Here is a 13,558-nt window from a genome sequence, read left to right on the forward strand (position 1 = left end):
ATTAAGAACTAAGAAATTTATTTGGTGCAGAAGATAATTTTATAACTGTCACCAACACAACAAAATTAGCCTTAGCAACAGTAGAAATACATCCTCTCTTGAAGGCAGAGTCACACCAAGTACTGACAACCTTCTATTCCCACTGTTCTGGAGAAAGAATTCCCAAACTCATCCTCAGAAGGAGGTGACACCCAGACATCAGAACAAGTCTGGTACAGAAATGTGACTGCCCTGTAGGACTGCAGTTTGTTGAAGCAACCTGTGATACGTTTACAAGAATGGAGTAGAATGAATGAAATGACTGCAAACGGAGGAGCAGACAGCTTACAACTACATGTAGGGCATAATTTAGTTTCATTATTATCAGATGATAAGCTGTGCCTGCATCTCCAAATAACCTTTTCAATGGGAAAATTAAATTCAAGTGCAAACTAATGGCAAGGGTTCTTTTTGTCAGCTGGCAGCACGTCCCTATAGAAAAATAAATTAATGTTGGCCTGCTATTTTCAAACAAAGCATTGGAGACATCAAAATATACTGGTATCAAGTAAGATTAGCATTAATATGAATAATACTAATTCTCATGCATTAGTAAGTCCAAATAAGCAAAAAATCAGGGCTGACAGAAATTTAATAGAAATAAAACTGCATAAAAATTACTCTTGTCACCCCTTCAGCAGCTGTGAGAGCCACTGAACACACAAGTTCAAAGTCTACATAAATATTTAGGGAAGGAGGGAAAAGCTTTCATGTGAAAAGAAACCAGAAGGAATTTTACAGCACTCCCAATTCCATATTTCAGTTTATTCCAGACTTGAGGAAGTCACATTTTGACTCTATAAGTCCACGATGAATCTCACGCTATCGCTGAACTTCCTCTTTCTCAAGCAGCATAAACTTTGGACTCTGCCTTTTTTCTTTTGTCTTACATCTCAAAAACATTTAAACCTCTTCTCTATTCCACTACTTTTATTACACCTCAAACTTACCCCTGGTTTGCATTTTGGGTTGGCTACAGATTTGTTTCTCCTTTGGCTGCACCCAGCCCCCACCTCTGTGCATTTTTTAGTGCCCAACTTGTCTGCCCTTTTCATGGGACAGATGGGTTGTACAACTGGACGCTCACTCTCCATGAAACACTCGCAGACAAAATCCTGCACATATTGCAAAAGATATTAATGTTGTAAAGTCGTGGTATGGTATCAGATGGCAAGAAAGTGAACGAAACCTTAGAAAAACTACTTAAGCAAGAAGGTCTCTGGATTTTGCAGATGAGAACGAGCTGTCTGATGTATAAAACACAGCTGGCAATGGACCCGCATTCAGTGCACCTCCAGCTGACCAACCAGATGTCCCCAGCAGGAGGCAATGATGTTTTATGAAGGCATCTATCTTTTTTCTGCTATTTCAAAAGCAGCAGAAATGCAGGTTAAATGCTGTTTGTGAAAACAAAACCCAATACATTCGTACAACGGGAGACTGGGGCGCCGCGCACTGAAGGAATACAGGCAAAGATCATGTGCAGATTTATGAAAAATAAATTTATTACATAACACCTTGTTTTAACAATGTTCGATTTTTCTTTTATTCAGAATACTTGCGTCATTCATGTAAAATAGTTTGATACAGTACATTGTAGGTAAGGTCTTCCTCATAAATTCTAAGGCTCTCCTAACACCTTGATCCTCTGCTGTAAGGATGGCACCCCTAAACAACGTGCGGACATTTAAAAAAAGAAGAAAAGAAGTAACTGAACGAAATTTGAAGTCCACTACACCAAGCCTGCTCTCAAAAATCATGACGAAATATCTGAACGGATGCCACACCTCTTCAGGGAATATCACTCATGCTTTTTTAATCCCAAAGCATGCTCACAAATCATTAACACCAACAGGAAAAAAAAATAATAAAACACTGTCTATGACAATCATTTTCACTTGTTTGCTGAACCAAACATGTTTATATCAATGACAACATACTTATTTTACTATCAAATAGCAGCTTTAATACCAGTCAAGTCATAGATTTAAAAACAAAACCAAAAACTTACGCTGGAAATTAATCTTTGGGACGTTTGTAATTGCTGGAAAAAATGCAAACGTTTTCATGTCCATAAAAAAACCTCATCGTAGCAATTGTGTTGGTCATCAAACATTGACCTAAGTGGAAAATGAACCAACCCACAAAAGTCACTAAAAATAAATGTATACCAAAATAATTTCAGTTGGAATCACGGTTATTTTGTTTTTTTTGCCATGTTAACACATACTGTATGCTTCAAGTACCAGGTCAAAGATGTCGTGTACTATTGGTCAGATAAGGTTGTTACATCGAGAGAATTCACCACATACGACAACAAAAATGCTTGCCCCTAGCACATTTCACAGCTTCAACTGCTACAGACTGTCACTGAACAAAAATGCATCGGTCAGTCTGAACCATGTCAAGTAAACTATGGAAGTAGCATATCCACAACACAAACTGTGCTAGCACTTTCTTTTCAAGTCTAACCCAACAACAGGTACAACTGGGAGCCACTACTCCATTCTGTGAAAGGTGGTGGAACTTGGCGATCAGACGTGTTGAAGGTGTGGTCGTACAGTACATTCTTGTGGCCCAGGCCAGGTTCCAGGCAGGCAGCTGCGCAGTCCTGCAGCATTAGCAACAGTGCACTGACATTATTGGGATGCAGCTCAGTACCGATGTGTCTGATGTGAGTACTGTGGAGGCTGCTGGGAGGTAGTTGAATATCCCATGCTGCTCTGTGGCTGCGATGTGCTTGGTCCGGGGTTGGGGTAGGCAGCATGGGGATTGGAACGCTAGAAAGGGGTAAAAGCAGAGGAATGGTAATCCTTCTCATCAGCTGGGTCTACAGTTACTTCTTCAAGAGGTACTGAGCACACGCAGTCCTAAAGCAGCTGCTGTCCCTGTACTCCAATTACCACAGGGCAGATGTGAACATCAGGAACAGCAGGTTAGAAAGGCACTGCTACCACCAGTCAGTTATCCACTCTGAATTACCTTTTGGGAATCCACACCCATCAGAGCCAAACTCCAACAGCCCTCCAGGTAGGTATGGCACAGCTGCATGTTACAGAAAGCTACTATCAGCCACATCAGAGGCTTCTCCACTTGCTCCCTTACACTGCCAAGAAAGTATTTTGGGGCTGGAGCTCAGATCTGTGCATCTCAGTGCTGATGAGCCAGTTGGAATCATTCAGACCTCCTGTTACAAAGGATGTGTTTACCAACCTTCTGCTTGGCCTGGGAGCACGGGCTGGAAAATAATAAGTGTGTTTAAGCTAAGGGGCCACCTAGCAGCCTTATAGCTCCTTGGAGTTGGGTTAAAGATGATAGCCAAGCTCTTCTCAGTAGAACCAGATATTTCAAGGGAAAAGGGCCACGATGGCAGAAGCTTGGGAGGTTCAGGTTGGACATTAAGGAAAAAATATACACAAGGAGGCGAGCACAGCACTAGGAGAACTTGTCCAGGAAGGCGGTGAAGTCTCTGTGGCTGTCTATGGAATTTTCCACAACTCAGCTACATAAAGCCACGGCTGACCTGATTTAGCATTAGCAGCAGTCCTGCTTCAAGTGGGAGATTGGACTGGATGGCCTCCAGAGGCCTCTTTCACCCAGCATTTCTATGATTATTTACCAAGTGGAGCACTGCAAGGAGACCTGAGCAAGTCAGCAGCTGTCTAACTCAATCCCAGCCTAGAAGTCAGTTATTTACACAGCTGGAACTATAAAGGGGAAGGACTGCATGCAGGACTTTGAATGTAAGCATATGATCACTGGTAAGTTTACACACAAAAATCACAGGTTTTGGAAACTGCTGTGCAACTTCTGAACTCTTGATACCACAAGACCCATGTTAGCAAAAGCAGCTCCTACTAAAGGCTGGGAAAATTCTCTATAGCGAGAACTCCAGGGCCAAGGTGGAGCTACTGAGATCTGAATACACCAATCTGAGGTTAAACAATGTCCTGAAAAAGTAAAATATTAAAGTAGCTTTAACGATGTCATCAGCTGGAAAACAAAATAACAGGACTGGGTTTTGGCTTTTTGTTTGTTTGCTTCTTTTCTGCCATTTGGCATATAGAGTGGAAACTATCACTGGGATGTTGAGCAAGGAAAAATCAAAAGCCAAACTCTACTTGCTAACATATGCTCACTGGATGGAGCTGGCTCTCTAGAGGTGCATAGTGTAAAGAAGAAGAAATGGCAAGAGCAGCACTTAGTGACAGTGGGAACAGATTAGCACTGCTGAGCTTCACCATTAACACAGCGACAGAACTTCTGAGACACTTGCCTTCTCTTTTAGAGATGGACTCAGTGAAAGTGCCAAAGCTCTGGGTCACCCCTCTCCACAGAGCAGACACAGGATGCATTCCACAGAGCAGAAAAAAAAACCAACCCCTTGGCAGTCTTTTTGCTCAAAAGTGGCTCTCGTATATAGGAAACTGGAAAATATCACAAGCACAGCCATTTAAAAATTCACCATTCACTGAAGCTGTAAACAACTTCTGCATCTCTACTTCTATAACTGATGTTATAAGGTGGGGCTCATTAAAGAAGTCATGCTTTTCATGAAACTTAGTGCAACTAACAGCTTTTGTTTTAAGACAAGATGTAAATAGCCAGTACTCTTTACAAACCGTTAAGCACCCAGAGGGCTATAGCTGGCAAAAGTGCAGAGTACTGGAACTGCTTCAGTTCATTTAGTCGCATCAGCTTCAGAAGTGTCATGTTGCAAATGTAAGGAGAAGGCAAGGATGTCTGTATGCTATGTGTCTACTATTTTTATGCACAGCAGAAAGAATTTAGAAGGTCAGCTTGCTCTGCAGAGAGTAATTCAGCTTTTAAGTGGAAAGGGAAACTGCCGTAGTGTGTCCTGCCCAGAAGATGGCAATCCTTCTTCGCAAGGGGAACTTCAACAAATTAAATGAAGAACAAAGAGTAGGTGCTGGATTAAAACACAGGGCTGTACTGTAACATTTGCTTGCAGTCTCTTTGAGCTGCAGGATCAGAATTAAGAAATTTGAGGAATGTTTTCAGGGACACCTGAAACCACCAACGGGCAACATTTAACTGCTTTTGTTCCAGTGCCAGCAAGTGCACATCTCCTCTCTTTGCTCACCGTATTTTCCAGATAACCTGATCAGAGCAAAACCCATTTCCTTCATGTGAGACTGAAAGAGAGGGGTGAGGGGAGGAAGAACAGAGGTTTTTTGGTTTCCTTTTGTTGTATTTGTTGTTTGTTAGTAATTTTTTTTTTAATAGAACCAAGTGTTTTGCTTCCTGAAGAAAGCAAAACTATTAATTAGGAGCAACCAAGTTACTAAAACGAGCTCCTGAGGGAGTAAAGTAGCTGCTATCACTACTTCAAGGCAGAAGTACTCCGAAATTCAGTTTGTTGAAAAGGGCTGCCCCCATCTACAGTCCTGGGATGGCTACCAGAGAACACAAAACTGTTTTGATGAACACAAACTGAAGACAAAACTAGTTCAACTCCTTCCAAGGCAATTTCAGTCCAACTTCTCAGGTAGCAATCTTAGCTCTTGCTCATAAAAGTGGAAACATAAGTTTGTTCCAAATGCCAAGCTACAGCAGCAAAATTAGGTGAAGGATGCTTAAATAGGGCAAGTAAATGAGGCTCCTTGACACAGTACATGCAACCTTCATATCAAACTCCCTAGATATGTGACTCAAGATGACATGAAGATTAAGAGGGTTACAATTGCACATGCTGCCTTAAAAATAGATGCACAGAAATAGTAGAAAGAGCCAGCTAAGAGCACTATTATCAACTTTGCAGCCTGACAAACTGAAAGAGATGAATCTCCAGTAAGAATGTTGTGATGCACAATCCAAATAAAAGACAGACCATCTTTATATTCAGCTCAACACTCTAGTTTGTAGTTAAGATGGACCAGTCTCAAACAGCTCTCAATATCTATGTAATTCTAGGAGAACAACTTGAAAACTGATAAATTACTGATGTCCTAAGATGAACTGAACCATGGCTTACTGGGATTTATACAAAGAGTCTCAATAAGGCTCCTGAAAATGGCCCTATTTTACATTTCCTGGAACCTCACTTGGTTTTCAGTCACGTCAACTTTGCCATCCAAAATTCTGCTTTTCAGTCCATTTACCCAACTAAAACCCTTGTTCAAACTCAGCTTGTTTACTGCAATATGCTTTGCCTCCTAGCACTGCAGGCTTGTCAAAATAAGCAATGTTATTTTTAGGTCATACAGAGAGAAGCACAACAGGCCCCTGATCTACAATCAGCATTGCCTAATACAAATGCAATAATTAGTAGCTATAATAATTTCTGATCCTAATTTAGTTGAATGGGCTGCAAACTTAAGAAGCAACAGCATATTAATTGGCAGGCAAACCATCAACTAAATGCAGTTGATCTGATGGATGCAAAAAAATACCATTTACAGGACTACTTTATTAGCTTGAAGAAATTCTGTTGTGAACATGAGAATCAAACAAGATAAGGAAAAAAGGAATACCTGATAGTCTGAGGTCATAATAAGTCCACCTGAGGTAGTGGTAGGAGGAACAACTCTCACTTTTTTCAGTGGGGGTCCCTGCGTGTGACTGTTGTCTTGGTTCCCTGGATGACCAGTTCCATTAGTATGGTTATTGCCCTGCTGCTGCTGCTGGTTCTTCTCAATTGTTTAAACACAAAGAAAAATTTCAACTCAAAAGCAGTACATGAAAAAACATGAAAACAGGAAATAGTGTGAAAGCCAGTGAAGCACGATGATACCGTTCTTCCAGTACTTACTTTGTCTCCTTTATCATCTGGTTCTTCTTCTGTTAAAAATTCTCGTTTTGGGTAAGGGATTTGACAACCTGCAAAAACACTGCCCCCCAGAAAAGTCTATTTATCACTGTATTAGAACAGAAAAGTTAGACCTGTAAGATCCATACTCCACCCACACTAGTTTCAAGTAGCCTCACTGGGAGCCTTTATCTACAACAAATGGAGTTCTCCTTTTCTTACTTCCATCACATACATCAGTAAACCTGTTCACATTAGTTTTAAATCTTACATTGCCTCTGATAAACTCATCCAAATTCCTAACAGTTTTCAGTGTTTCCAGTAACTGGTGATGAAACTGATGGCTGGAAAGGTATCTGCAGAGGACCACAGAGCTGCCTTCATCCAGTCACAGCATAATTCACTGTCTCAAATCCAGTTAAAAACTGGCCTGTAAAGTCCACTGCCTATTAACAAAACCACCTGTAACACTTAAAAATAACTAGAAGTTTCATCTTCAATTCATATCTCATGGATCACACACTAATTTGCTACTGCTAGCACAAGTTAAGACTTATCTGCCCTTTAGCAATAGAAAACATTTGTAATAATGTTTCTGTGCACCTGTTAGCATTACTAATGGTGCATTTGCTCTGAAATGCCAACTTAATACAAGAAAGAAGTCAAGCACTGGCCTAAAACCAGTTTATGCACAATCAAATCATTCACATGACAACATTAAATAACAGAGGCAGGTCAGGTTACAAATAACTTAGCAGATTTTAGTGATATAATGTCATTTTAATTAACTGCTTTTAAATATACATACCATACTTTGTAAATTCTACCCTAAATAACTGTAGAGAATGATGCACAATGGGCACTAATCGCTTCTAAAGATGTGCACATTCATGTTCTGCACTGTTGGTTTTTTGAGGAAAGGAGAAGTTCATTAAAAATGAAATTATTCATCGTCTCTAAGTTTTGTTCCTTTTGTAATCTCACTGCTTAAACAAAAGGGAGCATCTACAGAAAAGTTGTTAAGGATGACAACACAGAGACACAGAGCTGAGTCTCTTCACCACTGAATTTACAACAAAGGCTAGGACAGAAAAATGTAAACTTATTAGTGAGTGTCATTTGGCATTCTGGAGCAGAGGAGTGGACCTGCAGGCACTTAGCAGTTGTCTACAAAGATCTGTAGCATGCCTAATCAACCTGTCAGTGAATAACAAGATTAGTGCTGCAGCTAACAGGATCAAAGTTCCATAAAGCAAGAGATTAATAAGAACGCTACTTAATTTTAAAATCCTCAAACAGCATTTTAGCTGTTAGAGCTTTCTTTGGATGTTAGACAGTAAGTACTCAGCTCAATATTCACCAACATTTATAGCAGAGAAAGCATGCACTTCTAAGGCACCTCTGGATGTACTGATAGGTTAATAAACTGACCACTTACTCGGATGTGGGAAGCGGATCTTCTAAGAAATATGGATCCTGCATAGCCTGTTCTGAGGTAATTCTCTTTATTGGATCCATAGTAAGCAATTTCTGAAGCTACATAAAATGAAAGATAAAAAGCTCTGCATTATCAGAACTGATATAACAGAATTTACAAAATATTCATCTTGTAAACGAATTTCATTTCAGACTACATTATTTCTGAAAGATCAACTGATACAAATGTCTCCGACGTCAAAACCTGAACCATAAATGGCAGGAACCACATTCTTCTCTTTTGTTAAAAACACAGCTCCACACAGAGCATCCATAACTTACCATCAGTTTTCGCAGCCTGTCACTTCCTGCTACATGCAACACGTGCATGATTGGCTTCATAACTACACTTAACAGGAAGTCACATCACACTATTTAATTAACACGTAGCAATTGATAAGCAAAAGTGATGCCACACTCATTATTCCTCATTATTCTGTATTGCCACATCAATACATTTCCATTGTCATCCATAGAATACAGAAAATCTCTATAAAGTCACAATTCAGAAAACGTGATAAAGCGGCCATCAGCACATCCAAAAACTCCACCTGGCTAGACAACTGTTTATTACCCACTCCTGCACGTATTTGTCTCTTCTGATAAACACAGATTCTCCAACACAACTGTTTGCTACACGTTGTTGGTACGCTGAAATGGATCCAGCGCCATTTCTCTATCAGTTTAAGACCTGGGCCCTTATTTCATGAAGGTGATAAATCAGATCAGATGCCAGCTACTTGAAAAGAAAATGTATTTCAAAACATCTGTGCTGGTTAAAGACAGTGAAGATGATCATTGCCGATAAAGTACGAACATGCAAAAGACAAAGTGAAGTACATTTCAGAAAATAGCTGAACTCAGGTCAACTAAAAAACCAGCAAAACCTTACCCTTTGACATGGCACATCTTGCTCTCATTGGAATGTATTAAAAGAGGGCTAAGAAGCACACACGATATTTGCCCTGTGCCTGACTTTTTAAAATAGCAGACAAGATGTTTCAGTGACAGGGAGCACAACCAAAACCCTAAGGTAACACACAAAGATGAAAATTTAATAAAACAAACCTGCTAATCAAAGCAAAGTGAGAAAATGATATGGAAAGTTTCAAACACAGGTACTTAGATCCACGGCCTTTGAGAAATGCTCAGGATACACAGCCAGAATTTCATCCTTACCAACTTAAAATACCAGCAACAAACTTGAAGTCTAAATTCAGCATAACATTGAAGACTGAAAGGTGGTTTCAAAAACATCTCTTGCACATGTTTTGCTGTTCTAGTCTCATTTTGCAATCACCTGAACATTTTCAGAAGCTGTCTGGACTTCACACATCTGCCACTGTGACATCTCAACAGCAATTTTCAATTAAAAACACATTAGAAATACCATGCTCTTTCCATATGTGTAAGATCTTTCTCTAGTTTAGGATCTGCAGACCATAGAGGTTTTGTCTAACTCCAGTACTGAAACAGCAGTACTGCATTTTAGAAGATTCTCTTTCTCAAAAGGGTGGTGCAGGTGCATCTGTTTCTGTCCATCCATTCAGCAGTTATTTCGTGGAATATAGTTGTGCTAGATGTACAGCTTTTCTGAGCAGAATGAGCTGAACTTCAGATATTAACAGGGAAAGAAAAATAAAAATCCTTCATGTATTATTATGATGGAATACAGCACCTAAGTCAAAACTACACCTTGACCATAGAATTACAGAATGGTTTTGTTGGAAGGGTCTTTAAATATGATCTAGTTGCAACCCCCATACCTGCCATAGGCAGGTATGTCACCCACTGGACGTATTGTCACAGACAATGATCTTCAAAAGAAATGCTGCACTTTTGACTTAGAGCACTTTGTTTTGAAAAATAAGCCATCTAACAAGATGTGCACAAATTACATATGTAAATAGTATGAATTTCACAGTTGCTCTTCATACTTTTCATGAGATTAACCTTTTTATAAAGATCTAGTGTCACAATCTATGTATGAGTTGATCATCTCCTTTCACTAGCTGTAAGTGGGTATATGCAACCACAGTGCAGACCTCCAAATGGCAGACAGCTAAAGTTAGAAAGTACATTTCCTCTCCTCAGCCTTCAGTTCTAATGGCATGATTTAGAACATAATAAATCACAGAATCATCAGATGCTTTGGGCTGGAAGGAACCTTTAATATCATCTAGTTCCAATCCCCTGCTATAGGTAGGGACACCTCCCTTTAGACCAGACTACTCAAAGCCCCATCCAGCCTGGCCTTGAATGCTTCCACAACCTCACTGGGCAACCTGCTCCAGTGTCTCACCACCCTCACAGCGAAGAATTTGTTCATGATACTTAGTCTAAATCTTTAAAGCCATTTCCCCTCACCCTGATGCTACATGGCCTTATGTAAGTCCCTCCCCAGCTTTCCTGTAGGCCCCCTTCAGGTACTGGAAAGCTACTATCAGGTACTCCCCATAACCTTCTCTAGGCTGAAGACTCCCAGCTCTCTCAGCCTGTCCTTATGGTTAGGTGCTCCAGCCCTCTTATCATCTTTGTGTTCCTCCTCCGGACCCACTCCAACAGTTCCATGTCCATCCTGTGCTGGGGACTCCAGAACTGGATGCAGTACTCCAGGTGGGGTCTCACAAGAGCAGAGCAGAGGGGCAGAATCTTCTCCCTCGACCTGCTTATCGTGTTTCTCTTGATGCAACCCAGATACAGTTGGCCTTCTGGGCTGCAAGCACACATTGCTGGCTCATGCAGAATCTTTCATCAACCAACATCTCCAAATCCTTCTCCTCAGAGCTGCACTCAAAACCATTCTCTACTCAACCTGTATCTGTGCTTTGGATTGCCCTGACCCAGCTGCAGGACCTTGCACTTAGCCTTGCTGAACTTCGTAAGGTTGGCATGGGCCCACCTCTCAAGCCTGTCCAAGTTCCTCTGGAGAGCAACCCTTCCCTCTAGCAAGTAAACTGCATCTCTCATCTTGGTCTCAATTTGCAAACTTGCTGCAAGTGCACTCAATCCCACTGTCCATGTCTCCTACAAAGGTGTTAAACAGCACTGGTCCCAGCGCTTACCCCTGAGGAATGCCACTCGTCACCGGCCTCCACTTGGACACTGAGCCACTGCCCACAACTCTCTGAGAGCGACCATCCAACCAATTCCTCATCTAGCAAGTGATCCACCCATCAAATCCATTTTTCTCCATTTGGTGACCAGGATATAATGTGGGAGAGTGTCAAAGGCTTTGCACATGTCCAGGTAGGTGACATTAGTTGCTCTTCCTTTATCCACTGACGCTGTAACTCCATCATAAAAGGGTAAGTCAGGCACGACTTACCCTTGGTGAAACCATGTTTGTTACCACCAATCACCTCATCTTTGTTTTCCATGCACCTTAGTAGGGCCTTCAGGAGGATCCACTCCATGATCTTGCCAGGCACAGAGGTGAGACTGACTGGTCTGTAGTTTCCTGAATCTTCCTTTTTCCCTTCTTGCAAATGGGGGTTATGCTTTCCCTTTTCCAATCAGTGGGAACTTCACCAGACTGCCATGACTCTTCTAAAAAGATGGACAGCAGCTTGGCAACTTCACAGAATCACAGAATCATAGAATTGCTCAGGTTGGAAAAGATCTCAAAGATCATCGAGACCAACCAGGACCGAACCATATCATCTGCCGGTTCCCTTAGAACCTGTGGATGGGTCTCTTTGGGTCCCAAGGACTTCTGAACTTTTAGGTTCTTTAGACAGCCTCAAACTTGATCCTCACTTAAAGCATGCTGATCTTCCTTCTCCAAGTTCTTATCTTTGCTTTCTGTAGCTAGGGTAGTGTGGCCAGAACCCTTGTGATGAAGACTGAAGCAAAGAAATAACTGAACACTGAGCAGCTTTCCCTGTACCCCATGTGACCAGATCTCCACTTTCCTTCCAGAGAGGGCCCACATCTTCCCTGGCCTTCCTTTTATCACTGATACACCTCTAGAATTTCTTCTTGTTCCCCTTGATGTCCCTGGCTAGATTTAATTCTATCTGGCTTTTAGTTTCCTAACCTGATTCCTGGCTGCTCAGACAGCTTCTTTGTAGTCCTCCCAGGTAACCTGTTCCTGCCTCCACTCCCTACAGACTTTCTTTTTGTGCTTAGGTAACTCCAGGAGCTCTTTGCTAATCCATAGAGGCCTCCCAGCACTGCCATCAATCCAGCTTTGTTTTTCACATCATTCACAAGGAGTCACAATAGGCATTTTCAGCTCCCCGAGTTTGCATGAAGTTTTTGTGGAACTATTATCAAACAATTCAAAAGCAATCACAGGAGTGAAAAGAAGGGAAAAAAGAAAAGAAAATTGCCAACACACTTAAAGAACACCTCAAGCATAAAAAACATTGCAAAATTCTGGCACTTTATTAGGAAATTGGCTTATAAAGCCTTCCCATCATGTGCAGACAAGATGTGAACAAACTCTGTAATCATCAGCAACAAAAAACAAAAACCACAAGACAAGTTTAATGACTGTGTAGCCATTATCATGTGGGAGACATCCAAACTATTCTGTCCCCTTGTTCAGGCAACAGCACAGACATGAATTTTTCACTTAGCATTACAAATATTGTCTATAAAGAACTGTTGAACAACAAGATCACCTGCCTGAGTAACATAAGAAAAATACAGTATACTTCATATGACTTTGTGACAACATGCCATGGGATAAAAGGAAAAATCAACCAGGAGCAGCAGCTGGGTCTCCATGTTTCAGGGCACATTTAAGCAGGAAAACAGAAACCAAAGAAAGAGTGGGAAAAAAAATAAGCTGGAAAAACAAAGGAGTCAAAGTTGTCTCATGTAACATCACTTCCGCATGTGACAAGGAAACCTGTACTTCAGTGTCAGGAAAGGAAAAACTCTACTTAGTTCAAGCTGATAAATGAAAGCATTTCATCCTTGGCAACCACACTTATCCATGCATTCACCACTTCTGGAATTAGCTGGGGTGTTTTACAGTTGCAAGTGTATTTAATGGAAGTCTAAACAAAAAGAAGTGTTATGTTCTAGAGACAACTAACTATTGTAAGAGTACTGAAGAATACAAAAAAGTTTCTGTAAAAAAAGCTATTAAAGATTAATGCACCAGGAACACACACATGATGTAATTTTCTAAACATACAAGTCTCAAGTAAAATGTTGGGCTCTTCTGATTTGGCAGCTATTTTCTTAATTCATGTTGTTTTGTTTTCAAACAGGCAAGAGTGGCAAGTTTAAAATGAATATGTAGAAAATAATGTGATTAAG

General features: G+C 40.8%; 1 protein-coding gene across 5 annotated transcripts in view; it reads right to left on the reverse strand.

The window, feature by feature from the left end:
* Positions 1 to 1,520: 1,520 nt before the first annotated feature.
* The window catches only part of CDK8 (cyclin dependent kinase 8), a 65,766-nt gene continuing 53,728 nt past the window's right edge, over positions 1,521 to 13,558 (reverse strand). For 3 of the 5 annotated variants that reach the window (XM_042838913.1, XM_042838916.1, XM_042838917.1), the window contains 4 exons: positions 8,247 to 8,344; positions 6,812 to 6,890; positions 6,534 to 6,692; positions 1,521 to 2,819 (listed from right to left, as the gene is read on the reverse strand). In XM_042838913.1, coding sequence (XP_042694847.1) covers positions 2,694 to 2,819; positions 6,534 to 6,692; positions 6,812 to 6,890; positions 8,247 to 8,344 — 462 coding nt within the window. In that variant the 3' untranslated portion in view covers positions 1,521 to 2,693. The remainder of the gene's footprint in view (positions 2,820 to 6,533; positions 6,693 to 6,811; positions 6,891 to 8,246; positions 8,345 to 13,558) is intronic. The other 2 variants (XM_042838914.1, XM_042838915.1) reach the window with 2 other exon arrangements.

Source organism: Centrocercus urophasianus, unplaced genomic scaffold (assembly GCF_019232065.1).
Source record: "Centrocercus urophasianus isolate 14NV4802_14NV808 unplaced genomic scaffold, USGS_Curo_1.0 seq_9, whole genome shotgun sequence".
Classification (NCBI taxonomy): Eukaryota; Metazoa; Chordata; class Aves; order Galliformes; family Phasianidae; genus Centrocercus; species Centrocercus urophasianus.